We start from the raw sequence: 25,584 nt of genomic DNA, 5'->3' as shown, positions 1-25,584 counted from the left end.
AAATAAACATTTTAAAGTTAAACATAGGAAAGCAACAAACAATAACGAGACGCACAGGTGTGGTGTAGTTAAAGAAATTATCTTTACTTCATACATCTATTATAAAACCATACAGCATTGCTTCCATCCAATATTCTGCAGTAGTCCGTCCTGTCATGAATTTTACTCTGGTGTAGCCACCTTCTGCTTTTTGTTTCTCTTTTTTCTCTTCTTCTTCTTGCTAGGTCCAGCGTCAGTCTGTCCTGCTGCTGGGATGCATCTGTCTTCTGTGTCTGAGGCTTCAGACTCTTCATGTGAAAGTGCAGGTTTCTCCTCTTCAGCAGCTCTAAAGTAATGAGTGAGATAATCATTCGTGTCAGTGACATTTAACAGATTAAAAAATAAATATAATGAAAGATTAAACCTAAGAACCCAAGAAACAACTGCCTTTAAATTGATTTTTTTTTTCTTTTCAGGTTATACCGTTGCAGGTTACAGAGCAAAACAGTTTGAAGCACAAATGTAGAACTAGATATCAGACACAAAGTGAAGAAAATTAGGTAATCTTTTCCATTTCTAATCAACCCTTTACACCCTTTAAAGCTGAAATAAACTTTTTTATTTCAAAAGTTTATTATATCTTAAAATTAAAAATGCCCCCAGTTTTATCTTTTTTGTATCATTATGAAAACATCAAAGGATTTTATTTAGATGTTTCTATTGTATAAAACATTTTTTTTATCATAGGGGATCAAAGGATTAAGACAGTCCAGATATTTACAGTTATGGTTCACTTGCCTGCAACAAAAATCATTTGTCTGGGAAATTATAATACTGAAACAAGGTTTAAAAAGATTATTTTAAAAGACTGGCAAGTATTCACCTCGTCTGATCAGGCGGCTGCTGCTGCGTTGCCACAGGCTTGCTGTGTTTTTCCAGCAGGGCTACAAAGAAGCCATGTGTGAGGGTCTTGGTGGTGCTGGCACGCAAACACTGCGAGAGTGGCTCCAAGCCTCGCTCAGGCCACTGAGGCAGCAGAGAAACCAACCTGGAAGAAACAAAAACTACTTTCAAATGAGGGACAGACAGAGAACAGTAATGGTCGTTTTGCCTTTATTGGATAGATTTGCAGTTCAGCTGAGTAAGTCTGGCCAGCTCGGAGTCTAAAGACTGGTAAAGCCTGGTAAAGACAAAGATACTTTTACTCCTAAACCACCACACAAATCTACCAATACTTCTGTATTTCGATTATTTTTTAATGTTGACCTTATAGCTCTTTGGGATTCTTGTTTATCTGGGTAACTAATAACGTGTCTATAAAATGCTGGCTAAACACACTTCAATTCATCTCTCACTGCAAACTTTATTGTGAGTGGTACTTAAAAGTCAAAGATGGCGTCACTCAACTCACACGTACGGAGGAAACCATCACAACAAAGTCTGTAAGTTCCAGTGGACAGTCAGTACACTCCACAGACAAGCAGTATACTGAATTAGTCTGATCAGATCCTTTAAATTCAAGATTCAAAGTTTATGTTGATTAAAAGATAATTGTTTATCAAGATGAAACACCTCAACGTCACTTCCAGTTATCAATTTCTGTAAATTACAGTAAAACACACATTTCAGTGTGAATGCGCTGCGCTAAACGCAGATGTCAGGGTGTCTTTTTTCTAAGAACTGCAGGTCCAGAGGGGCTTTTATTCCAGTGAGAATACATTTGGGAGCTATATTGTAAAAAAAGAAAGAAAAACAACAACAGGTGTCGAGACATATGCTCTACTTGTTGAATGTGATGGATAATTAATGTCCAATTATAATAATCATTTTCCCAGCACCGTTCGAATAGCTTCAAGCACACTAAACAAGCTCAACGTCAAAGCACAACACATATTAAAAAAATTGTTTTAGGCTGGTGGTCTCCTAAAAATAAGTACTCCCACATTTTAAACTGAAATCCTAGCAGGGATGCCATTTGGTATCTCCCGAACTGTAAAGAAAACCAAAAAACCAGAGGCACTGTGTGGTTTCTGCCCAGCTGTGAGAGGATGTGGAGCACTGGATCAGGGAGCAACAGCGAGGAGGGGCTGATTCCCACAGTATTACATCATTTCTCTCCCTCTATTATGACAGTGGCAGGCTGGCATCTGAGGAAGGGACAGGGATGTACTACCAAGAGTGCTGCGTATTCCTCTTGACAAACACAAGAAAATATAAGCTACTTTATTGTGTTCATACAAAACGTAAAACCATTGCTGCACTAACCTGACAAGACAGAACCAGTACATGATTATCCTTCCACAAAACCAGACTTTTACTGAAGAATTTGGTCAAACAAGCAGGCAAATAAACTGAGAAAATGCAGAAAAGGTCATTAAAAAACTGAAATTATCTATACTGGTTCAATATACTACTATAGTATGTTCATATTAGATCCACTAGTAGTAGACAAGAAGAACAGATGTATTTGTCTCCTCCAGTACAGCGTGAAGAAGTCACAAAAATTGTTGTGTATATGATTTTGAGTTGCTGGAGCAGGTAAAAGTTTATTGATTTTTCAATCAGAATCAGCTTTATTGGCCAAGTTTGAACATGCCAGACAGGGAATTAGACTCTGGTTATTTCGCTCATTGCACAGTCATAGACAAATGTGGCTCTTATTAACATATATACAATTAAAAAAAGGGAAAGTTGCAGCAGTATGAGGTAGAAATGGTTACTGAAAGGTGCAATGTTACAGCGTATGATTGTGGTCACTGAAAATGGGCCTTTGCTACCTGAAGCCGGGGTTCTGCTGCAGACACGCGGTCACGACATCCTCGTTCTCCTGGCTGTGGACGGAGCAGGTGGAGTAGACCAGTCTCTTCAGGCGGGGGAACCGGAGGCCGTGGTTCAGGCACCGCAGCTGGAAGGATGCCAAGGACGCCAGGCGGGCCTTGTCCTTCTCCTGGTCGGCTGAGCTGTCCCCGAGGCACACCATACCTGGAACCCACACATATGATGATTTATTTTTAGTTTAGTTGCACATAAAAATATACAACAGTTTTAAAAGTACAGACGAACAGTATGTAGGAAAAAAACAAGGAAATACAATATGACAGAAAATGTGCGGGAGGAACCAAAAAAACCCCTAAGGGCTTGTCGAGTGGTCCTCCTATAGTGAAACAAACAATATCTACAGAAATATGTAAAACATAGGACAACTAAGGAAAATAAGCTAAATTGCTAGAAAACAAAAACAGGAATCTAATGAGGGTGAGCAGAGAAGAACTGGAAATGAATGGTTAAGCTTTAAGTTGGGCTAGCAAAAATGTTGTGATTTGTTTTTTGAAATTATTTGTACTCGAGCGTTCTCTAATATGGTGTGGTAAGGTGTTCCAATAAAGAGGACCTCTGAACCTAATTGAAAATTGGGAAAAGGTAGACCTGAAAAGGGAGGGATGGAGATTGTTTGCAGACCTAGTATTGAAGTGATGAATTTGGGAATTTAAATAAAGAATGAAAACAGGTTGGAAGTAGCTTGTGAATGGATTGATAGTCAAAAAAACTAATCTGAAAAACATTTACAGCAAAAATAGGGAGAATACTTAGGCATTGGAACAATGTGGTGGATCTAGTAAGTCTATTGGAAAATTATTTGGATAAAACGTTTTTGCAGGATAAAGACACAGTTGATTCATATTAATGTTTGTTTAAAGCAAAGTGATACTCTGGATTTTGGTTATGATGATCTGAAATGGTTACCTGAGCCACTGCAGGAGGGATCCAGCAGCATATATTCAACATCTTTATACAGCGGGCTGTCAGGGTCCACCTTCAGGAAGTCCTGGTTTGCCAGCTGCTGACAGGTGACCCCTGCTCTGAGCAGCAGAGTAGCCATGGTGGCCAGGCGCTTGGTGTCCAAATCAAATGCAAACAGCTTGCCTTTGTTCTTCATGAGGGCTGCCAGGTGGCTGGTTTTGTTGCCAGGAGCAGCGCATGCATCAAGGACATGGCTGCCAACGGGAGGGTTGAGGAGATGGGCAGGGAGACAGCTGGCTTTGTCCTGCAGAATGATGTGACCCGCTTTATACAGGAAGTGGTCGTGGAAATCTGTTTTGGGTGGGAAAACCAAGACCTCTGGTAGGTGCAGGTCCCTCACAAAGCTCTTCTGCTTCAGGTCCAAGTCCGTCAGCCTGACGGCCTCTCCCAGGTAATTGAAGCCGTCCCTCTTCAGGTAATCCACAGCATCCTCCACCGTGGTCTTCAGTGTGTTCACACGCGCATACCTGGCAGAGGTGTCAAGTAACAAAGTACAAATACTTTATTACCTTACTTAAGTAGAAATTTTGGTTATCTATACTTCACTGGAGTAATTATTTTTCAGACGACTTTTTACTTTTATCCCTTACATTTTCACGCAATTATCTATACTTTTTACTCCTTACATTTTAAAAACAGCCTCGTTACTCTATTTCATTTCGGCCTTTAAAAAAAAACTATCCCGTTAAATTGCTCCATCCGGATAGAGTGAATTTGGTTGTGGCACAGATGTTCTTGTCCAGTTTTGTTCTTACCTCAGATTCCTGCAACTAAACTTGGATGTACATTCCAATAAAGGTTAGGATAAATGATAACATGCCTCTGAAGTTTGACTTTTTGCACCATTACAAGACTTATAGGCAACTAGTCATCATATCTCCTGCTCTCTGAAACACATGTTAATAGGCCTGTGTTGAAAAAAATCGATTTTCCGATTCTAAATCGATTCTCATATTAATTCCTAAAAATCGATTCTTATGTCTAAAGATCGATTTTTTTTCATCATTTTCGCCAGGTGAACTTTAATCCCAGTAGTCGGACACACAGTTTGTCATGACACTTCTGAAAAATGCCAGGTGCTTCATTGCAATATGTGTGCGTGGTGACAGAATAAATTAGATAAGCTAAAATGATTTGTTTACTGCATGAACTGTTGCAATTTCTTTCTTTTTTGCAATTTCCTTCTTTTTTGCACTTTAAATGGATATTGAAAGGCCTGTTTGAGTTATTTATTTCTTAGTTATTTCACAATAATTATTGTGAAATTATTATTTTACAGTCATATAATTCAGGCAACAGCTCAAAAAACATTTTAAATAACAGAATCAGCTTTATTGGCCAGGTTCGAACATTGTCCAACAAGGAACACTAATCCAAATCAATATCGAATCGGATCTAATCATGATAATCGATTCTGAATATTAAGAATCGGAATCGAATCGATACCCAGCCCTACATGTTAATGCTCAATAGTACACATACATGGTTCTTTAATATATTTGCATTATACTAAGATTCATTCATTTTCAATGGCTTTTGTCCTTAATGGCTTTTTTCCCCCTGACATTACTTTTACTTTTATACTTTAAGTAGTTTTGAAACCAGTACTTTTATACTTTTACTTGAGTAAAAAACTTGAGTTGATACTTCTACAGGAGTATTTTTAAACTCTAGTATCTATACTTCTACTACCTGATGAATGAATACTTTTGACAGCTCTGATATTACCTGGGCAGCTTATTCCCTGCAGGATGCTGGGCCCCGGCTGGGAGCAGGTCCTCGTTCCTGCTGACATTCTTCTTCACCTTCATGCGAGCCAGCTCCGACTGCAGCCTGGGTCGGTGCTTCATCATCATGGCCTTCCAGGAGCCGCCGCACTTCAGGCCCCGGCCCAGCACCGTGTCGTACACCAGCACCATGGCCAGGTGCAGGCTCATCTTGGTGAGCTTGAGCAGCTTGGAGGACTCGATGAGCTCCTGCAGGACGGGAGAAAACCTCTGCGTCTCACACACCAGCGCGAACAGCTGCTTGATCTTCGGGAACTTGCTGTCGTAGACCAGAGTTTTCAGGGCAGCCTGTTTCCTCTCCGCTTTCTCCAGGATCTCAGCCGCTTTCATATACAGAGACATGACTAAAACCTGCTACCTGCGCTGCCGGATATGGCTTTTTTTCCAAAGGTTGAAAACTGAACTCACTCCCTGTGTCTTCAGAGCTTCATCTTTGTTGTTTTTGCGTTGAAAAGGTGTTCACACGGGGGTGTTTTTAGTTTGATGCCTCGTCTCGGTTTACTTTTCCACCAAACACGTGCGGGAGGGGTCGTGACTCCGGAAGTACAAAGTGACGTAGCGCCTACGTAGGATGAGAAACCAGCCAATCACTGACGAGTGTTGACCTGCATCTCATTAACCCCTCAATGTCGGAAATACAAGAAATAACCAATGTATTCATGATACAAAACATGTGAAAATTAATGGTTGGTACATTTAGAATTAACTGGATTAAGGTTTCATATCCCCAGGTCCTTGTTTAGTAAAATAGATGGTTTAAACTTAGAGTTTCTCTTAAAATGTGATTTTGAAGTGAAAATTTCTGTTAAATTGTCAAATTTCCACAAGCAGATTCTCAATTTCTGGAAGATGCTGTTCAAACATAATTTTTCGTCCCATAGATCAACTCTATGAAATAATAGAGTAATATTATCTAATAGAAGATCTTTGTTTAAACAAAGCTGGTTTGAGAAAGGGATAGTTTTTGTCATTGAACTGATGTATGGAGATTTTGAGACAGCACTTCTTGTTAGTTTTTGAGGATTAGGGGTTATTGGATAAGAAATATAATAACAACTTTATAAGTGCTATCTTTAAATCAATTTCGTTTCATGAGTATCAAAGAGGGTTATATTCTGACACTTCACAGTCCCTAAGTTTGTCTACACTAGAAAAAGCCCACTCAAATTATGTAAAAAGGCCCATTCCCCCCAAAGTCAAGGAAACTCATTTTAAATTGATCAATAAAATGTATCCAACTGCTGAACTTTTGAGACAAAGATTTACATTTGAAATTGAAATTGACCCTTGTGCTTTTTGTAATGAATCACTTGATCATGTTTCTATTGTGTCCTGTCTCACAAACTTTTTGGCGTGAGATTAGAAATTGGCTATCTTTAAAAATGAATGACATCCCAAAGTTAAAAATCTCAAATATTTTTTACATATACAATTGAAAAATCAGTGTCTCTCTTGGTTAACGTCATTCTTTTACTGGCTAAATATTATGCACTGTTGTAAGTGGAGAGAAATGAGCCCTCTTTCCAATGTTTTGTTTTTGTCTCTATAAAAAAGAATTGTCAAATAACTGGAAAACAATTAGCTGATATATCAAAGTATCTTATTTTAATCTCTTTCTGAAATGATGCTATTTACCTTAAAATGCCTTACTGTTTTTGCTTTTCATTTACTTATGATTAACTTATTGTTTGTGTGTATGTCTCTTGTTCATACCGCCCAGAATATGTTCTATTTTCTCATATTGCATTGTATTTCCTCTACAATTTGTAAAAATGTGTTTTTTTTATAAATTGTCAATAAAAGAAAAATGTGAAAACTTAAGTTTTTTTTTTAAATTTCAATAAAAAAAGTATTTAAAGGATTGTCTGTCCATGCCAGGATTTAACGGTTAATTGCTATATTTAATCATTTTCATTGGTTTGAATTAACCATCTTATAAAGTAATATTTCAATTCTTTACAAAATAGAATTTCTGACCGTATATATAAACATGAAAAACTGGCTAACACTAAAGCTCATTTCCTGTAAATACAGTGCTGTCTCTGGATATTTCCTTGTTGAGGCACATACTTTCAAAGTTTATTTGCATAGTATGAACGTTCATAACTGCAACAAAATCCATTTGCTCTCATTCAACATGAACTTGATTCAATATGAAAGTGTACCTTAACGATCATTTCAAAGCAAACTAAAGACCATCGTCTCTCATCTGAACTCAGCAAAAACAGTTAAATCAAACAGCCTGAAAAAACTTTCAGGATTTTTTTTTAAGTATCAGTAACAAAAAATAAAATAAAAAAAAACATTACAATCTGTAAAAACACAAATATACACAATCATTTGACAAAACTCAGGGGAATAAACTCTGACTCTTTACATTACAAAAGTTTTCTATAAAGTCTAACTGCACTTCATGAATAGTATATGTTTCATAAACAGAGAAGTATCAAATGTATTTAAACAATTTCGTTAGAAAAATGGGAGTTAAACAGCGTTGGTTTCAAGAGGCCATACACCAACACAAAATCACTCATCAGCTAAAGAGTTAAAAAAAAAAAAAAAAAAAAAAATCAGTATGAGTATTTCTGAAAATCTGAAAAGAAACATAACCTGTTGTCTCCAATACATTACAGATATTGCATATTTCCATTTTGCTCTCACTGGTTGTAGTGTGAATCACTAACATTCTGTCCTTATGTAATGAGGTGTGGTGTTCGTATCCAAGAGGAATAAATAAACTTCCTTTCATTATTAATATTTACAGTGAATAGAATTAAACTTTATAACTTTAATTCAAAGTAACATAGTACTGTTGCTATACATGTATTTTCAGTATACTACCATGTCTTACTTTTGACTCATTTGATATTGAACTTGAAGAGTTTGTGTTTAGGAAGTAGTCAAAATAACCACATCCAACTTTCAGCTTTTTTTTTTTTTTCAGTTTTTAGCAGCCCCATTACCCTTTTTAATAGCTTTTGTCATCTTCATAGAGTTTCTGAACAGTAGCAGTCTCTCTGTGGTGTGGGGTGGCAGACGGTTCCTTCTGGCACGTACGATACACCCTGCCATCGGGTAAAGCCTGTCAAAGCCTCCCGATGTGGCTGGTGCTGCCAGCAGCTTCTTGGCAATATTCTGCAGTTTGGGGAACGAAGAGGCAGATTTCCAGTACAGAAGACTGGATGTGTTTTCCAATAGTGGTTCAGATAAGTACGAGTCAAGCTCAGACTCAGTCTTCATAGTCTTTGCAGGTGGTTGGGGGAAGCTGGAGATTAACTCGCGCTTGAGGCCATTTCCACCATTTCCACCATTTCCATCCAAGTTCTCTGAGCTGCCACAAGATGCTTTCATTACCGAGTCGGCTTGGTGTTTGTGTTCAACGTCCTGCGTCTTTGTTGGCTCACTGCTCATCTGCTCTGCTTTTGCCTCGACACAGGGGGATGTGGGGACCTCCATGCTTCGTAATGTAAATTCAACTACGGCGTGTGCTTGAGACTTTGATGGAGGAGCTAAGAATTTCGACGGGTCCTCTAGTTTGGCATCAGAAAACGGCTGGAAAAAAGAAGAGCGCTGAAGCTTTTTTTTTTTTACCCCCAAATATATTCAAATATAAACATGTAGCTGTACAGAAATGTATAGATAATTTTAAAGCAGATGTAAATTCAATCTTTCATCTTACAGCTTTCTTTTGATGCTGTAAGATCAAAGATGGAACTTTGCTTTAAGGATACAAAATGATAAAAAAGTTTATGTGCAAATTAGTACCTGCAGTTTGATCCTGGGGTCGAGGACAGCAGCTAGAATTATGTCCCTCTGGTGAATCAGAGACTGAAAGTGTGTGTGGAGGCCGGTGCGCAGGGCCTTGCAGAAAGGAGAGTAGTTGGTGACACGGCTCTCCAAAATCTTATCAAGCACAACAAGAGAGGGAATGATGTAAGAGATGGTCACAACACTTCCTTGAAGGACCTGGGTTTGAAGAAGAGGGAAAAAACAAAACATAAAAAAAAAAAAAATACACATTCTGCCAACTTCAATGTAAGATGTGGTGTTCTTACTGAAAACCACCAAAAAAAGTTAAGTGTTCTGACGTTAAGAAATTACATTCTAAACATCTAAAAATACTCATATTTTTCAAATAATTACACAACAAAGTTTAAAAGAAAATGCTGAATTACCTGCAAGGCCTCTTCAAAGGGCTCAAGGAGACCCAAAATGTCCACCACTTGTTCCCTCTTGACCATGACCAGGTGAGGAGCACTGGCTGCGTCTTTAGCCTCTATGCGCGCCTGCGTTAGGACAGTCATGATCCCACTCCAGGCCGGCTCTTGCACCATACGCCGCAAGGAAACCATCAGGGAGTTCCAGCGACAGTTACTGAAGGAAGGGGATAGTGAAACATTGCACTGCTTGACTAAAACCTAGAAAGAAGGAAAGAAAGAATTAAAAAACGGGTACATCTTTTAACAGAAGACTTCATGGAGCTGTGGTCTCGTTTTTGGATCTAAAATCCACAAAAATCGAACATATAGAGCAATAGGTGTCTTTGCAAAAAATAAAATGTTCATTTTAAATGCACGAACAAATACAATTTTTAGTCATTTATTTCTCTAACCTCACTCCAATAGGCGCTGCTCTTGAAGAAGGCCACCACATTGTGGACCTGAAACAGCAAGTTCTCAACTACTCTGGAATTCTTCAGAGCATCCTTGATCACCATCTGCAAGGTTCTGGCAACACAGGCACTCTTTGTGCCAATCTGCAGTCCGGAAAATGGGCGCCTAGTTTCAGACATCTGGTCGGACAGAAATCCCAAAATGTCATCTCCATCTGATTCGCCCCTGTTAGACGAGCAGACAATCTTGTAATCGCAAAACAAGCTGTTTCCAGAAACAGCTTCTTTGGCCTGGTTGGTGAGGACGTAGCCAATACTGTGCGGAAAGATGCCATAGCTGAGCAGCACGCCCTCCAGTTCCTTGGCCAAGTTGGTGCTGAGGTACTTGTTGTTGACGTGCCGGAACGCTACGATTGGACGGCGGATCTCCCAGGAGTCATTGATAAAATGGATCTGCACGACAATGATGGAGCTCTCTCCTTTTTGAGCTTGATCCCCTGCCCAGAGGTCACATGTAACATGAATGGTATTTTCGTCACCTTTGGTCTTGCCGAGGGAGGCTTTGAGATCACGGATTAGCTGAGGCTTTATGGTTCTCTCAACCTCCTCGTAGAGCTGCAGGCCCATGACACGCTGAGACAGCTTGTTGAAATCCGGTCTGATGGTACTCATGAAGGACCTGAAGCCTGGGCTCTCAACAAAACTGAGGACAAGAGGGAAGATACGCTTTTAGACTATGGAATCCACAAGTTTGACAACTTTTAACAAAAGCCCAAAAAGTGCTCTGTCTATAAACAGCATCACAAATTACCTGAGTGGCAGCATGTCCTCAGCAATCATCCTCAGCGCCGTATCGGTATATGTTTTCTGATCCACTTGCAGGATTGATGATGCTGCGCTAGAGCTTGGACTGGAACTTGAATTTGGAGGCATTAAGGGTGTTGAAGAAGAGATGTCGCTCCTCGATGCAAAAGGAGTTTTAACAGCCGTTTTTAGTTTTGCTTTCTGAGGCTCCTTCTGGAGCTTCGCTTTCTTAGGCATGGCCTGCGGCAAAAGAAAGAGTTGGAGAGTGAGACACCTTTTACAAATACTAACATCTGAGAAACATGTTTCAATCAATCCCGTAAGTTAAAAAAAATGTTTCAATGGAAAACCTACCGCTTGAGGAACTGGATCTGCATCTATTACAACATCACATTGGAAATCCACCTAAAAAACAACATTTAATTTAATTCAATAGTAATGTCAGCGGAACAAAACATAAATCACAATGTTTATGGTCACAACATGATAAGCTGATATTCTTTCAAAGAAATGCTTATATATTTTAATGAAGTACTGTTTCCATTAACCAAACATTTTAGCAGCTGCGCCCTATAACGGTTAAACAATTTCATACATCTATTATACCAACAGCATATTCATTGTCAGGCGACACAAAAAAGTAAGCACAATACAGCGCTTTCTAAATTCTATGTCCGGTACCTCTCCATCCATGAACTGTTGAATATCCAGGGAAATGCTGTCAGAGTGATCCTTGTACAAACCCAACTCTGCTTTGCGTTTGACAGTGGAATTATAGTGATTCTTCACAGCTAGGTCTGATCTGTTGAAAAAATTCAAAACATCAAAAACAAAAACCACAGTAACCATCCAAGTCGTCTTTGGTTGGCAATAATAATGTCATACCTAACAGTCAAACAACACAACTGACTGCCAATTATCTCACTTGTACAAATTAAAGCCAACCAAAACCTCTGATAACTGCTGTCCCACCTTCCAGGGAGCAGCTTGGAAATCTCGGTCCACCGGTTCCCAAGAACTGAATGGGCTTTATAGAGGATGAGGTCTTCTTCTTCGGTCCAGGAGCTCTTCTTCAATTGTGGGTCAAGATGATTCATCCAGCGTTCGCGACATTGCTTCCCCAACCTCCCCTTCAGCTGCCTGGCGATAAGAGCCCAGTGTTTGCCGTGCTTGCTCACCATGTCTGAAATCTATACAGAACAAAAGAAATACATAAAAACAACACTGAAACATGACAGGACAATAATATCTGTAAATTAAAGGTAATCCAGTCTAACTTGGACAATCTCTCCAAATACACAACCCTGGCCATGTAAATGGCAAACAGTGGTTTGTTTATGTTTGTGCAAAGAATATTGTTTGTCAGGATACTGTCAGGAACCAAAGTGGCAGTATTGCATGTATTAACACTGTTGTGATTTTTGTTACCCATGCATTAATGCTCAATCTAAACTATATACAGTAAAAGCACTGGTAGAATGAAGGAAAATAACCTTAATTCCATACAAACGATGTCACGCCCAACAAACAAGTAACCACAACAGGCTTCCTGAGCGTCTGCTCTCACAAGCACCAAAAGAGTGGAGCTATCAGAGCTAAGTTAGCAGCTGGTCTGGAAAAACCCAAGTGTCCTGATCGTCAGTGTGCACGTCATACACCACAAAATGGACTATATATGTTGTTGTAAAGTCTATCCAGCGTGACATTGGTGATACATTTCCTTTTGTCATCACAGAAACATGAAACTACCATATTTTAGCTTCTGCCATTCAGAATCTAGTCCACACTCACAAAGATTTTGGGTTGTCATTATATGTCATGCTTGACTTTTCTGGTGAAGTTTGTTTCACAAATGAGATTTTAATCAACTAAGTACACTTACAACCATTGTGGGGGTGGATTATGCATACCTCCAAGCAGAGCCGCCTGGGAGATTTGTGAGGCCCTGTGCGAAATGGTGAGGGGGGGCCCGCGAAATTTTTGGGTTTTTCAGGTCGGATTGAGTGTCTTTATGTGCAATTTTAACTTTCCAATTATCAAAATACTGGATACCTTCCCCTGCCTCATCATCATCTCTTGCCTCGACACGGGGCCCCACGGCTGCTGGAGACCCGGTTGGATCAGTGATTTTTGTAACAAATTTATCAAACGAGCCTTTCAGAGAGGCATTAAACTCTTCCATTTTCTTTAGTTTTTTTTCTTTTTTCATCCCCTGATGGAAACTTCCTGAATCTGTCTCGTTCTCTCGACATTGTGTGACAGTTTGTTCCAACTCCACCGTCTGGATCAGATCAGCTTGTGTCTGCGCTTGGTCTGATCAGTTGTATTGAACAACAGACACATATATTTATTGATATGCACAGACTAGTACACCTTTAGGTCTGTAATGGAACGTGTCTGTTGATATTTATAAGGGAAAAAAGGAAAAACAAAAACGAAAAAAAAAAAATAAATTGAAAAAAAAAAAAAAAAAAACGGCCCATAGCGCGAGGCCCCTTGGGGCGCGAGGCCCCGTGCGGTCGCACGGTTCCCACATCCCTTGCGGCGGCTCTGCCTCCAAGCCCCAACAACCATAGCAAAAAGATGTTTGGGAAAGACAATATTTTTCATTTACATTACGTCTTTTCATAATAGATTTGATAGAGAAGTTTACTTTGATGCATTTCTGTTGTTGTGATATTGTCTTTCAAGAGTTGTGAGCATTAACTGTCTCCACCTTACTGTCCCTTTGATTGTAGTTTTACTGAAATATTCCAAAAACACCAACACACTTCATGTGTTTTGGATGCCGTGTTGGTGTGAATTAATTATGTTCATGTACCTCAAAAAGCATATTGGCCAAGTCTACAAAAATGTGTCATATTTTCAGTTTTCATACCTTTTCATCTTCTTCTTTGGACCAATGTCCTCTGAGTAAATTAGGATCCAGATCGGTTTTCCAACGACGCATACATTGCGTTTCTGTCCGGCCCTTTCCAAGTAACAGAAAACATATTTAAAAGTACAACACTAAAAGACATTGCTTCATCCAAGAAGTTTAGAGTTTGAAGCTTTGAGGTTTTGTCCATTTTAGAAATTTCAATTAGATTCATTCATTCTCCATTAGCTGACTTTTCTTCCTCAAGTACTTACTGGTAAAAAACTAGCGATTGTCCTCCAATCCCTTTTGCCAAAGTTGTTGACCAGAATTTTGAGGTTTTCATCCTGCACATATGATCATTTCAGTTAAGAGACATTATAATGAGTAATGTACCACAGAACAATGAAAACAACAGTTTACATAAAAAGAAGTGCGTTATGAAAATGACAGTTTTGAAACTCCTGACTTACCTCTTCCAGGGTCCAAGTGACTTTGCCACCCTGCTCTTCTATGTCTGAATCAATCCCAAAGGATGGTTTGCTATCTCCTCCTCCTTCCATACTGTAAACACACAGATAAATATTTATTTAAAATTGCTGCTTATCAGGAAAAAAAAAACATACAAACATACAATACCACTCTTGATATTTATAAAATAATAAAAAAAGAAATAACCTTGCTGTACTTCAACGCATATGTTGAGGTATGAATAGAGATTATTAATACGATATAATCCAATATAGCTCAACTTGGTCACTTTGCTTGGGGCCACATAAGTAAATAACCTGCAAGTTTACAGTAAAAATCGGTTGGCGTTTTAAAATTAGACGCGGTTATTATTCCTGGAAGAAGAACGTGTGTTTAACGTGTGCTGGGCTATGTAAATGCAAGGCGTGTTATTGCCTCCCCGACGCCTGAGCCTGTGTTGCCGGGAGGGAAGACGACTCGGGAGCCGTTACCGAGTGGCACTATGTCACATGACGGACCGCTGGCTGTCGTGTTGACCTCGCTAGCTTCACCAACATCAGAAGACTGACTGGACCAAAGAAAATCAACAGTAACTTGTGGCAAATACAAGATATTTTGATTAGTTTAGCTGGTAACACGGTGGAAGGGTTGAACTGCGAGTGCGGCTGTCCACATACCGGTAGCTTTATCCAAAGCAGAAATTTTTCGTAATTTATCGTTGATTTTGGGATGAAATGTTTTCCTGTGATTCTCTTTGGGTAGCGGGTGACACTTTTACTAGTGCCCCAAATACACCGCTTAACCATTTTAAGGTTTCGTTGTTGTAGCCTGGCAGTAGGGATTGGATTTCTGCCAGTTAGGGGATAAAAATACGCTGCACCCTCGCTACACTGTGTGCAGTGTGTTCCCAAGTGTTCCTTTACTAATACGAAGTTAAAAAAAAAAAATAATCCAATGATTTCAATTTCGAAACAAGGCAAGTAAAAACTACGCTTTTTCCATTGATGTGAACGAGAGGGAGCAGTTTTGTCCAACCCAATATTCTGCCCGGATGTAGCAACGGAGAATGATTTTCTGATTGGTCAGTCAGGAACCAATCAGAAGGCCAACAAAGGGTCAATTAAGACACCAGTGAAATCTTTTTTAGTTTCAAAAACCTGCTTCTTTCTGGCGAGGCCTGTTTCCTGGCAGGTTGTGCTGGGTTCAGGTCTGCTTGGGGTGGGGGTTGAACCTCGTTGTGGCCTAAGTTCAATGAGGGCAACCAGTCAATGCTATCATGTGCATATAGGCCTGATGGACGACCTGAAGAAATAAAAAGCCATTTTTAGTACTGACGCAGTGTGACAAAGTGGATGGGTGAATACGTTTATAAACATATTGCTTATTCATGTCACATCATATCATTGCTGCTCTTATGGTTTTAGTTAAGATATATACTTTAGCTACATAGAAATCATTGCACTTTGTTTTTGACCTACATTTCAGACAGTACAATGTAAGAAATTCATAGAATATTTAGTCTAAACAACTGGTACACAGTAGCCTAAACATGTGCAAGTTGTTGTACTATTTTCATGATATGTCCTTATACATATATTTAATTATATGTCGAATCTAATGTGAGATGTTATTAATATTGTGTTGAATAAGACTTTTCCAAAAAGCAGGTTAGTATCCACAACCAGGCCAGCTGACAGTCTTGCCGGGGCCCCAGACAAAATAATCTAAGATGGGCCCCCCTGCGCCCGGATCTCTCCTTCTCCCTCTTCCTCTCCTCTCCCTCTGCTCTTCAGGTTTTTATACAAGCTAATGGACGTTAACATTAGAGCTAGCCAGTTAGGTTAAGTTACAAGGTTGGTAAACGTTGCCTGCGCTGTTTCTTACCTTGCTCTACGCTGACTTTATTAATTCCAGCTTCACCGTCACCACCTTTTTAAAATATTTGTGTAGAGAATCTCTGAGGCCTCTATTTTCTTCTTCTCTTTTCTCTTCTTTTCTGAGCACCGGACTTGTGCTGACCGGACATTTTGACCATTCTAATGGTTGAATTAAATGATAACATCAAATTTTGATCAGCGGCCAAACCACTTTTGTGTTGGGGGTTCTTGACCACAAGGACAATTAGGAAGAAAACAAATAACAAGCTTTTATGTAACTCAAATACTATATTTTTTCCACAAATAGGCATATTTTGAAAAATGATTCCATAATTTAATGAGAGTAAAAAAAAAATGTTTTCCCAGTTCTGGGCCCGGGACAACAGACCCGTTTGTCTCCCCCTATCGGCGGGCGTGTCCACAACAAACAGAAAAACTCAGTTAGTTAAATATAATGAAATAATAGTTTAGCACATTAATGTAAATTATACAACAGTTAGTTCCGACCAAGTAAAGAGTGCTGATATTAGAGTACAAGAGCAGCGGGACTTTTTACAGACATTATCCATCCGCTGTACAGGCAACAGCAGAGCAATGTGCTGTCTGATCGAGTAGGTAACTCATCAGAAACACACCATAGTGTCCGTCAACAGACTCTTATTTTAGTGGTTGTACAATAAATTAAAATATATTCAGATCATTGTAAATGATAAAAAGTAGTGACAATATGCAGACACAGAGAGTAGCAGAGCAGAGTAGCGTTTGTGTGTAGGAAATGTGTATGTGCTGCCTGGTACCAGCCTTGTCTCCCAAAACAGATCATAATCTCTTGTCGCTTATTATTGTTAAATAATACAATGGGCTTGTAGAAATGTTGTATAAAAGCAATATCACACTCGAGGTTGTGCAGCCTCGTGCCTACGACCGAATCACAACAGTGCTGATATCGAGTACAACAGCCCTCCCTCTCGTGTGATATTGGTCAAGTGTCAATGTAGGTAAAAAAAATAAATATGAAGTTGTGCAATGTTCTGATCTGCATGGAGTTGTGTAGTGTTATGGCCAGGGGTGCTGTGGTGTCGCAGCAGATCCTTTGTTTGCATTTGTTGCTGCAGTTATATTCTTTGTTCTTACATTTAGTTACCTATAGTTAGGTATATGGAGATAACAACAGTAACATGTATGATGCAGTACCTAATAGTCCAGCCAGGAGGGGGCGTACTGAGGCTGTTAGAGGTAAAGGATGTTCGAAAATGACTGTAAACCACGAGAAGATGTGTATGTTGCAAGCTGGTTCAGTAAACACCACAAACAGTTTCATGTGGACAGTAAATTATTTTAGGAAAATGCAACAGGTACAAAAGACTTTTTGACTTTGTTTGTGGTGCAATTCAGAGAGCAGCCTGTTGCTGAACATACTCCACCGTCTTCTTGAATCAGTTGCCTCCATCTGAGCTTGTCTTCTGTATCCTACCCACCTTCATGTCCTCTTTCACTACATCTATAAACCTCCTCGTTGGTCTTCCTCTGGGCCTCCTGCCTGGGAGTTCAAAACTCAGCATCCTTCTACCAATATATTCACTATCTCTCCTCTGGACACGTCTGAACCATCTCAGTCTGGCCTCCCTCACTTTATCGCCAAAGCCTCTAACATGTGCCGTCCCTCTGATGTTCTCATTCCTGATCCTATCCAGTCTGGTCTCTCCCATAGAGAACCTGAGCATCTTCATCTCTGCTACCTCCAGCTCTGCTTCCTGTCTTTTCCTCAGTGACACTGTCTCTAGACCAGGGGTCGGCAACCCGAAATGTTGAAGTACAATTTCGAGAAAAAAGTCGAAATGTCAAGAAAAAAGTCAAAATGTAGAGAAAAAAGGCGAAGTTTCAACTTTATTCTTGAAACTGTATTTCAACATTAATCTCGACATTTCAACTATTTTCTCGACATTGACTTTTTTCTGGAAGTGCACAATAAAAAAAATCTTCCCCTCCCCAATATTTTTTCTCCTGCATGGCCCTAATACTCTTCCGTTCGAATCTTCGTTAACAGAAATGTTCAAATGTAATATTTATTCTACACATTTTTACAGCATTGGAAAACGTTCAGAATGTTTGTGTCATGTTTGTCCTCCTACAGAAACCATATTAAAACAAAAAATATATTTCCCTCCCCCATTTATTTACATTTTCAAAAATGTTTGTAAAAGCTACAGGGAGCCACTAGGGCGGCGCTAAAAAGCCGCGGTTTGCGGCTCTAGACCAAACAACGTCGCTGGTCTCACCACAGTTTTGTACACCTTTCCCTTCATTTCCTTTCATTTCCTTTCATTGAACATGCTCCACTGTATATTCCTCTATCATAAATTCAGCCAACATTTTATTTTAGATATTTTTGAAACATGAGCTTAGTACACTGAAAAAAATTAATCTAAGCGCATGTAAATATAACATATTTAAATCTGTGATTATTAACAATTAAAAATGAAGTTTGTTGCTTTACATCAGTTTTCCTCAATCCTGGTCCTCGTGGGCCCCTGTCCTGCATGTTTTAGATGCTACCCTGCTTCAGCACACCGTGATACAAGTACCTGTGTCATCAACAGAACTGTGCAGACCTTGGTGTCAAGCTAATGAGGACCTTTAATTAGAATCAGGTGTGTTGGTGCAGGGAAACATCTAAAACATGCAGGAAAGGGGCCCACAAAGACCAGGATTGAGAAGCACTGCTTTACATGAATACATCTAGTTTTTAACTTAATCTGCATTTGTTCAAAAAACAAGACATTGTGCATTTTTTCCTTAACAAGCAGTATTTATGTGAATCCCAGGCAACCTTTTCATTTACACACAAACGACAAGCAACGATCTTGTTATATTTACTTTTCCTTTAACAATTTTAATCTATTGGGCAGATTGACCAACGTTTAGATGAAACATGCTTTATTTGTTTAAGTAGAACAACCACAGTAAAAAATATCTTGCTTGATCTACTTTTAAAGATTAAGGCAACTTTTTCTCATGAGATTTTTATGTAGATCAAGAAAGACTAGTCTTTGTATAAACTACTTAATTTTTAGCATGTACAAAATTTATTTGCAAGTAAAGTCAACTTAATTTTGATAAATAAAGTAAACTTAACACAATTAAGTTGACTGTACTTGCAAAATGTATTATTTCATACAAAAAGTTAAGTAGTTTATACAAAGACTAGTCTTTCTTGATCTACATAATAATCTCATGCAAAACGTTGCCTTAATTTTTTGAAGTAGATCAAGCACAATAATTGTACCAGTGTAGTACAAAAACAACTGTGTGTGTGTGTGCACGAATACATACTCATAAAACCAGATCAATGGATGTTCCACAGCAGTGCTGGACAGGCAGCATGTAGCATTTGTGTAGAAAACTCATTGCAACAGGACCACTAAATGGTTCTTTGTTCTAAAAAACAAATGTTGCATTCATTTAAGCCTCAACTTACCAGTTACAAAATGAAGATCGCAGACTCTCAGGTATTGTATGTTAGTTTTCAGAATATCAGCCCTGGAAATCTGAGAGAGCCATCCTGCTCTTCTGCTGAATGAAAGTTCCCTGCACCTAAATCCTTGGTTTACAATAGTCGGGATTCGGAAGAATGAACGGCCTGTATCACGATTAGATCTCATCGAACAACCAATAATCGCACAAAAGTTAACCATTGTAGGAATTGTTTTAACTTTAACCGGAGTTTAAAAAAACAAAAACGTGTGTCGGCAGCAGATCCATGGTCGGCAGGTTGTCGGCCATCATGGCAGCTGATCCAGAACGACGTCACGTATGACGCGTTTTAGGAAGTGCGTGCATTTAAATGATGATTTTTTTAAAAAAATTGTGAATTTAGATTTAAAAAAATGCAATAATAAATTCTTGAGAACTAATTTTACTTTGCTGTGTTTCTCTTCACCTTTGAAGAGGAAACATATGTTTAAACATTATACTATTAGTTTTTTAATTAAGATGAGAACCAGTTACATCTCCTTTCCACTTCCACCTAAGGCTAAAGAAGTTAATTTTAAAATAATGAATGAGGTCTATCCATGTAATTATTTTTTTACATAAAAGGTTTAATTTAGACTTGAATATTTGTACTTTTTGTAAGGCAGACATCGAAACCTTAGAGCATCGGTCACCAATCCTGGTCCTCGAGGGCCGGTGTCCTGCATGTTTTAGATGTTTCCCTGCTTTAACACACCTGATTCTAATTAATCATCATCATCAGCTTGTCATCCAGGGCTGCACAATTCTGTTAATGACACAGTCACTTGTATCATGGTGCAATGAAGCAGGGAAACATCTAAAACCTGCAGGGACACCGGCCCTCGAGGATTGGTGACCTCTGCCTTAGAGCATCTTTTTTTCTCTTGTTTTTCTCTTCTTTCTAGCTTGACTAGGACCTTTTGGGATTCTTTCCAATACTGGATAACCTATAATGATCAAACTATTCCTATTCTTACATTTTAAAGCATTACATTTGTTTTACAAGTGGAGGACAAAAAAAATAGACTTTGGAATCAATAATATAATTATATTGGCTACATTTTTTATTCATAAATGTCGCTTTTTGAAAATTAATCCAATCTTTATTGCATATCTAAACAAAATACATCGGTACAAAAAATATCTAAAATCTTGCATGATTCAAAAAGCCAGCATCTTCATAAGTATCTTTGTACCCTAATTCCTGACTGATCACTTGCGTTTTAATTTTTTTTATTTGATTGCTTATTCCTTTTCTTCCTTTTTCGCTCTGTATCTTCTTTGTTTTGTTTTACTCATTGGTCGCTCAGTGTTCTTTGATGCAAATGTTCTTCTGGAATGTATAATGTGCCTTGTTTTTTTTGTAAAATCAATAAAGAGGTTGGGGAAAAAAAAAAGTGTGAATACAATCTCCAGAGTAAAAGCACATTTTATGAAATTCCTAAAAGCAATTTTATATTTTACTTTGATGAAACAAATATATATATATAAAAAAAAGACATTCTAAAGTGACTATTTCATAATATACATTGAACACACTCCTGTACTTTCTTAAGCTGCGTCCGAAATTTTTGTTTGTTTTAAATAGGTTAAATAACACTTGCTTTTGAAATAATATTTGTTGATTTTGTATAATCAAATATCTGAAAGAAAGGAACGTTATCTTTTCAAATAATATAAATTCCAGACAGAACAATGGAAACGTTAAAGTTTTTCTTCTCTCTAATGTGAAAAATAAACTGAACCCAAACCAGGAAGAAAAAAACAATACAACATAACTGGACTTGTTGAAATGATAAACCCCTACTTTATGTTCAGTTTTCTTTTTCCACTGCAGCATAACTGAACAGCTTCAATAAAACGTATGACCAATAAGCAATTGTTGGATGTTTCAATTTTTCAAAATTAAAAATGACCAAAAATGTTATTTTCTACCTTTCTTTTTTCCCCATTGTACCAAGCTTGTACCTAACCGTGACTTCTGTGTACCGTTGCACCCCTATGTATGCCAAGGTAAATTGCACCAGCCGGCAGCCGCCACTGCTAATGTAAGATGATGTACTCCATGTTGACAACTGTTCAACCGTGAGAAGGCAGGATTTTAAAAAGTTATTGTAAACTGCTTAATATCACAACGGTCTCATATTAAAAATAGAATAAACTGCCAAATATAAAACAAAAAAAAAAATCACGTACCTATAAGGTAACATTTCACATCCACATTTCGTAAAATGTCCAGCTAGACTAAAGTTTTGGTACAATTCAGCGAAGTAGCTGCCAAAAAAAATAAATAAATAAATAAAAAAATCGACCTAAAGAAGAAACATTACTGTTTATATGCAAATGTTTGCGCTACACGACGCTTAGAAGCTTTATTGGCCAAGTATGAACATGCCAGACAGGGAATTTGTTTTCGTTTTTTTTCGCTCACTGAACCCAGATTTAAATAGTTACAAACAGTAATAGACAAATGGCTTTTATTAACATATATACAATTTAAAAGTGAAAGGTGCAGCAGTATGAGGTCGTCATGGTTATTGAAAGGTGCATTGTTACAGCATATGATTGTGGTTATTAGGGCCCGAGTATTTACAGTGCGAAGGCCCTATTGTATCTGTAGGAGTTCCCGTTTTTATTTTTCAGACGAAATGAGGGCCTTTTTGCCCCCCTAAACGTGCCCCAAAAGTCACCAAATTTTGCACGCAAGCCAGGCCTGGGGAAAAATTTGATATTTAATAGTGTGCATTACTGGGCGTGGCCTAATGGCTCAACAGCGCCCCCTAGAAAACTTTGTGCCTCAAGCCCCACAATACGGTTTGACGTACATGCACGAAAATCGGTACACACCTGTATCATGTTGCAACTTAAAGAAAAGTCTCTTGGCGCCATGGCCGAAACCGAACAGGAAGTCGGCCATTCTGAATTAATCGTGTAATTTCGTAATGCGTGTAATGCGGCCTGAACCGTAACGTGCAACTAGCTGTGTTATACATCAAAATGTGCGTCTCCATCCTGCGACGATGCGCATTACTTTTCTCAGTCAAAAGCGTTACCGTGGCGATGCTAGACGCCAAAAAGCGCGCCCCCCCTTCATCTGATTGGTCCATATTTGATAGTTCCTACTTTCTGCCATAACTTTTGATTGGTGTGATATAAAGAGTCATGGGTGGTGTCATCGGACTCGGTTTTCTGTCCTTGACCATAATTGGTGCAAATTAGCCCCGCCCCTTCTTCTGATTGGTCGATATTTGATAGTCCCTATTTTCTGCCATAACTTTTGAATGGTTTGACATAAAGAGTCATGGGTGGTGTCATCGGACTTAGTTTTCAGTCCTTGACCTTTATTTGTGAAAATTGCATGCGCAAGTAAAGCTTTTCCAGCTACACGGCCACGAAGTTCAACCAGCATGTTGCGTTACTGAGAAAGTAGAGCGCCCCCATCGGCGAATAACCGCTACTGCTACTTGTTATTTACTGTTTAATTGTTTGTTGCTACTTTTAATGTTGATGTGAAGCACTTTGAATTACCTTGTGTTGAATTGTGCTATACAAATAAACTTTCCTTGCCTACAGCAGCTGGCCTGCAATCACCGAAACTGATGCGTTTTTAGGAGAGTTTTGAAACAAGTGACAAAGGCAACGACTGCATCTAGGAATGATGCATGCATTACTGTGTCTGGATTCAAGCTTTTCCAACTCTCCGTCGTGACACAACACAACAACAGTGGTGTTTTTTTTTTTAGAAAAAGGACGTGGTTTCAGGAAACAACAGACACTCACACTTTTAGAGCAACTACTTTTATCAATGAAAGGGAAACAGACCAGAAGGATCAACACGCTTAAGGTTTTACAATCCGAAATAAAACACAAACTCGGTGTTTTTTTAACACTGAAGATGTGCACATATATGCATTATTATTCCCACTTACCCGCGGGACCCCGGTGTTGTTCCTGTAGCTCCCTGGGCTGCAGAATGGAGGACCGAGGGAAGCTGGCCAGCAAGTCTTTTGAGGGGACTCAAGGACGCTCCAACCACCAAAAATGTGTTAATTTGGTGCTAGTGCATGAAATACCAAAGAAGAAAGCAAACCCCAGCGATGTTTGAGTATAAAAGTAGCCGGGAGTGTGAATTCGGGGTGTATTCAAGAGCACCGCCGCTGCTGCACACTAGCCTAAATTATGGTTCCAAGTTAAATCGACGCAGCGCCTCGCCGTAGGGTACGGCGTAGGGTGCGCGTCGCCGCGTTCCCTACGCCGTATGCTCTGCGTTGGTGTAACGCGGAACCACAAATCAGCCTTTATCTGCTACACGCGTGGTGCCCCGGAAACAGCCCACGTGACCGACGCTCTCAGGTCTCACGCTAAAGCTGAGAGCTGCACACTTTTTCATTCTTTATTCAGGACTTTACACTCACTTATGATAAAGAAAATAGTTTTTACTCAGTCTTGTGTTTTTTAGAAGCAACTAACATAATTTAATAACAGTACAGCAACATTTTAAATAAACAGTCTCTCCTCACAAAATCACAGCACATTGCTGTTGGACAACATGCAGCCGCTACTAGAGCTAATTACATCCAAGATCAGTTGGGAACTAGCGCCTTAAAAAAAGTTGTGGCAAACTAAAGTGATGTTTCTACGGAAGAGTATTAGGGCCATGCAGGAGATAAATATTTGAGAGGGGAAGATTTTTTTTATTGTGCACTTCGAGAAAAAAGTCGAAATGTTGAGAAAAAAGTCGAAATGTCGAGAATAATGTTGAAATACAATTTCTAGAAAAAAGTCGAAATGTCGAGATTAATGTTGAAATACAAGAATAAAGTCGAAATTTCGTGAATAAAGTCGGAATTTTGAGAATAAAGTTGAAATACAATTTCGTGAATAAAGTCAAAATTTCGTGAATAAAGTCGAAATTTCGAGAATAAAGTTGAAATGTCGAGAAAAAAGTCGAAATGTCGACATTAATGTTGAAATAGAATTTCAAGAATAAAGTCGAAATTTCGTGAATAAAGTCGGGACTTCGAGAATAAAGTTGAAATACATTTCGACTTTTTTCTCGAAATTGTACTTCAACATTATTTTTGACATTTCAACTTTTTTCTCGACATTTCAACTTTTTCTCTACATTTCGACTTTTTTTTGAAGTGCATAATGAAAAAAAAATCTTCCTCCTCCAAAATATTTTTATTTTTCTACTGTCTGGCCCCAATACTCTTCCGTATGTTTCTATTACCACCACTGTTAATAAAATCATTAATAATAATTTGACGAGAATACATGTTTTCAATGCATAAATTTCAATCCTGAGCCCAGAAAATCTGTGAAATCTGTTAATATAAATTTGGATTGTACTTCTTGATCAATGTTCCCCAATGCAATCTCCTAAGCATATGGCATTATTAGTTATTGATGAATGACAGATCATCGGCGTGAATCTTTCACACTGTGCACACTGAAGTTCTACAATGTTTTTTTTTGAGTCATTCTTCCACAAGTTAAAGATAAAGAGTATGTCAGTGATTCTAAACTGACTGAAGGTTTAAAGAGAGTTTGCATGACATGTCTTTCTCTCATGATGGACTGCATGGTATTGGCTCTTTCCTTGTGGTATTAGGAAACTGTAATTTTATTCTGCAACTGTGAACAGGACACAATGCATATGGAGGTTAGATGCATATATTTTCACATTAATAAAAGACCTAAGTAGATTTTAAATTTTTTTATTTTTGTTTTATGTGGTACCAGAAAGTAACATAACTATGCTCCCAGAGAATCATTGTGAAATATCATTGTTCCATTAACTTAAAGTATGTAGAGTACATCAAACCGAGTTGCTTGTTTTGAAAAGTAATAACTTGTGAGGAACACTCTCCTGTTATCCAT

The 25,584-nt window shown here is 38.6% G+C and overlaps 2 protein-coding genes across 3 annotated transcripts; both read right to left on the bottom strand.

The window, feature by feature from the left end:
• Positions 1-63: 63 nt before the first annotated feature.
• nsun5 (NOP2/Sun RNA methyltransferase 5) lies at positions 64-6,094 on the bottom strand. The gene is made up of 5 exons (XM_061736577.1): positions 5,509-6,094; positions 3,724-4,247; positions 2,757-2,961; positions 863-1,027; positions 64-325 (listed from the first exon to the last, which is right to left on the bottom strand). The coding sequence occupies exons 1-5, from the start codon at positions 5,907-5,909 to the stop codon at positions 163-165; spliced, it is 1,458 nt and encodes a 485-aa protein (XP_061592561.1). The 5' UTR covers positions 5,910-6,094; the 3' UTR covers positions 64-162.
• A 1,421-nt stretch (positions 6,095-7,515) lies between these two features.
• mybl2a (v-myb avian myeloblastosis viral oncogene homolog-like 2a) lies at positions 7,516-23,864 on the bottom strand. 2 transcript variants are annotated; one of them, XM_061735031.1, is made up of 12 exons: positions 23,631-23,864; positions 14,314-14,404; positions 14,116-14,187; positions 13,862-13,954; positions 11,956-12,173; positions 11,665-11,785; positions 11,338-11,388; positions 10,991-11,223; positions 10,180-10,882; positions 9,743-9,985; positions 9,333-9,533; positions 7,516-9,119 (listed from the first exon to the last, which is right to left on the bottom strand). In XM_061735031.1, the coding sequence occupies exons 2-12, from the start codon at positions 14,401-14,403 to the stop codon at positions 8,508-8,510; spliced, it is 2,637 nt and encodes an 878-aa protein (XP_061591015.1). In that variant the 5' UTR covers position 14,404; positions 23,631-23,864; the 3' UTR covers positions 7,516-8,507. The 2 variants fall into 2 exon arrangements, with proteins under 2 accessions (XP_061591015.1, XP_061591016.1); XM_061735032.1 differs by lacking the exon at positions 23,631-23,864 and adding an exon at positions 15,469-15,644.
• Positions 23,865-25,584: the final 1,720 nt, after the last annotated feature.

This window comes from Cololabis saira, chromosome 12, assembly GCF_033807715.1.
Source record: "Cololabis saira isolate AMF1-May2022 chromosome 12, fColSai1.1, whole genome shotgun sequence".
NCBI lineage: Eukaryota > Metazoa > Chordata > Actinopteri > Beloniformes > Belonidae > Cololabis > Cololabis saira.
Note: the sequence above shows the minus strand (reverse complement) of the source record. Positions and strands in the feature narration are given on the sequence as shown.

What these genes read in the sequence shown, in the direction of transcription:
- nsun5 (XM_061736577.1), bottom strand. Translation starts at nt 5,909, where the DNA reads ATGTCTCTGTATATGAAAGCGGCTGAGATCCTGGAGAAAGCGGAGAGG. An exon ending in TCCCTCCTGCAGTGGCTCAG is followed by an intron (nt 2,962 to 3,723) that starts GTAACCATTTCA and finishes TGTGGGTTCCAG; the next exon opens with GTATGGTGTGCCTCGGGGAC. An exon ending in CAGCAGAACCCCGGCTTCAG is followed by an intron (nt 1,028 to 2,756) that starts GTAGCAAAGGCC and finishes TGTTTCTTCCAG; the next exon opens with GTTGGTTTCTCTGCTGCCTC.
- mybl2a (XM_061735031.1), bottom strand. Translation starts at nt 14,403, where the DNA reads ATGGAAGGAGGAGGAGATAGCAAACCATCCTTTGGGATTGATTCAGAC. An exon ending in TCCAAGCTGCTCCCTGGAAG is followed by an intron (nt 11,786 to 11,955) that starts GTGGGACAGCAG and finishes TTTTTTCAACAG; the next exon opens with ATCAGACCTAGCTGTGAAGA. An exon ending in ACCCCAGGATCAAACTGCAG is followed by an intron (nt 9,120 to 9,332) that starts GTACTAATTTGC and finishes TCTTTTTTCCAG; the next exon opens with CCGTTTTCTGATGCCAAACT.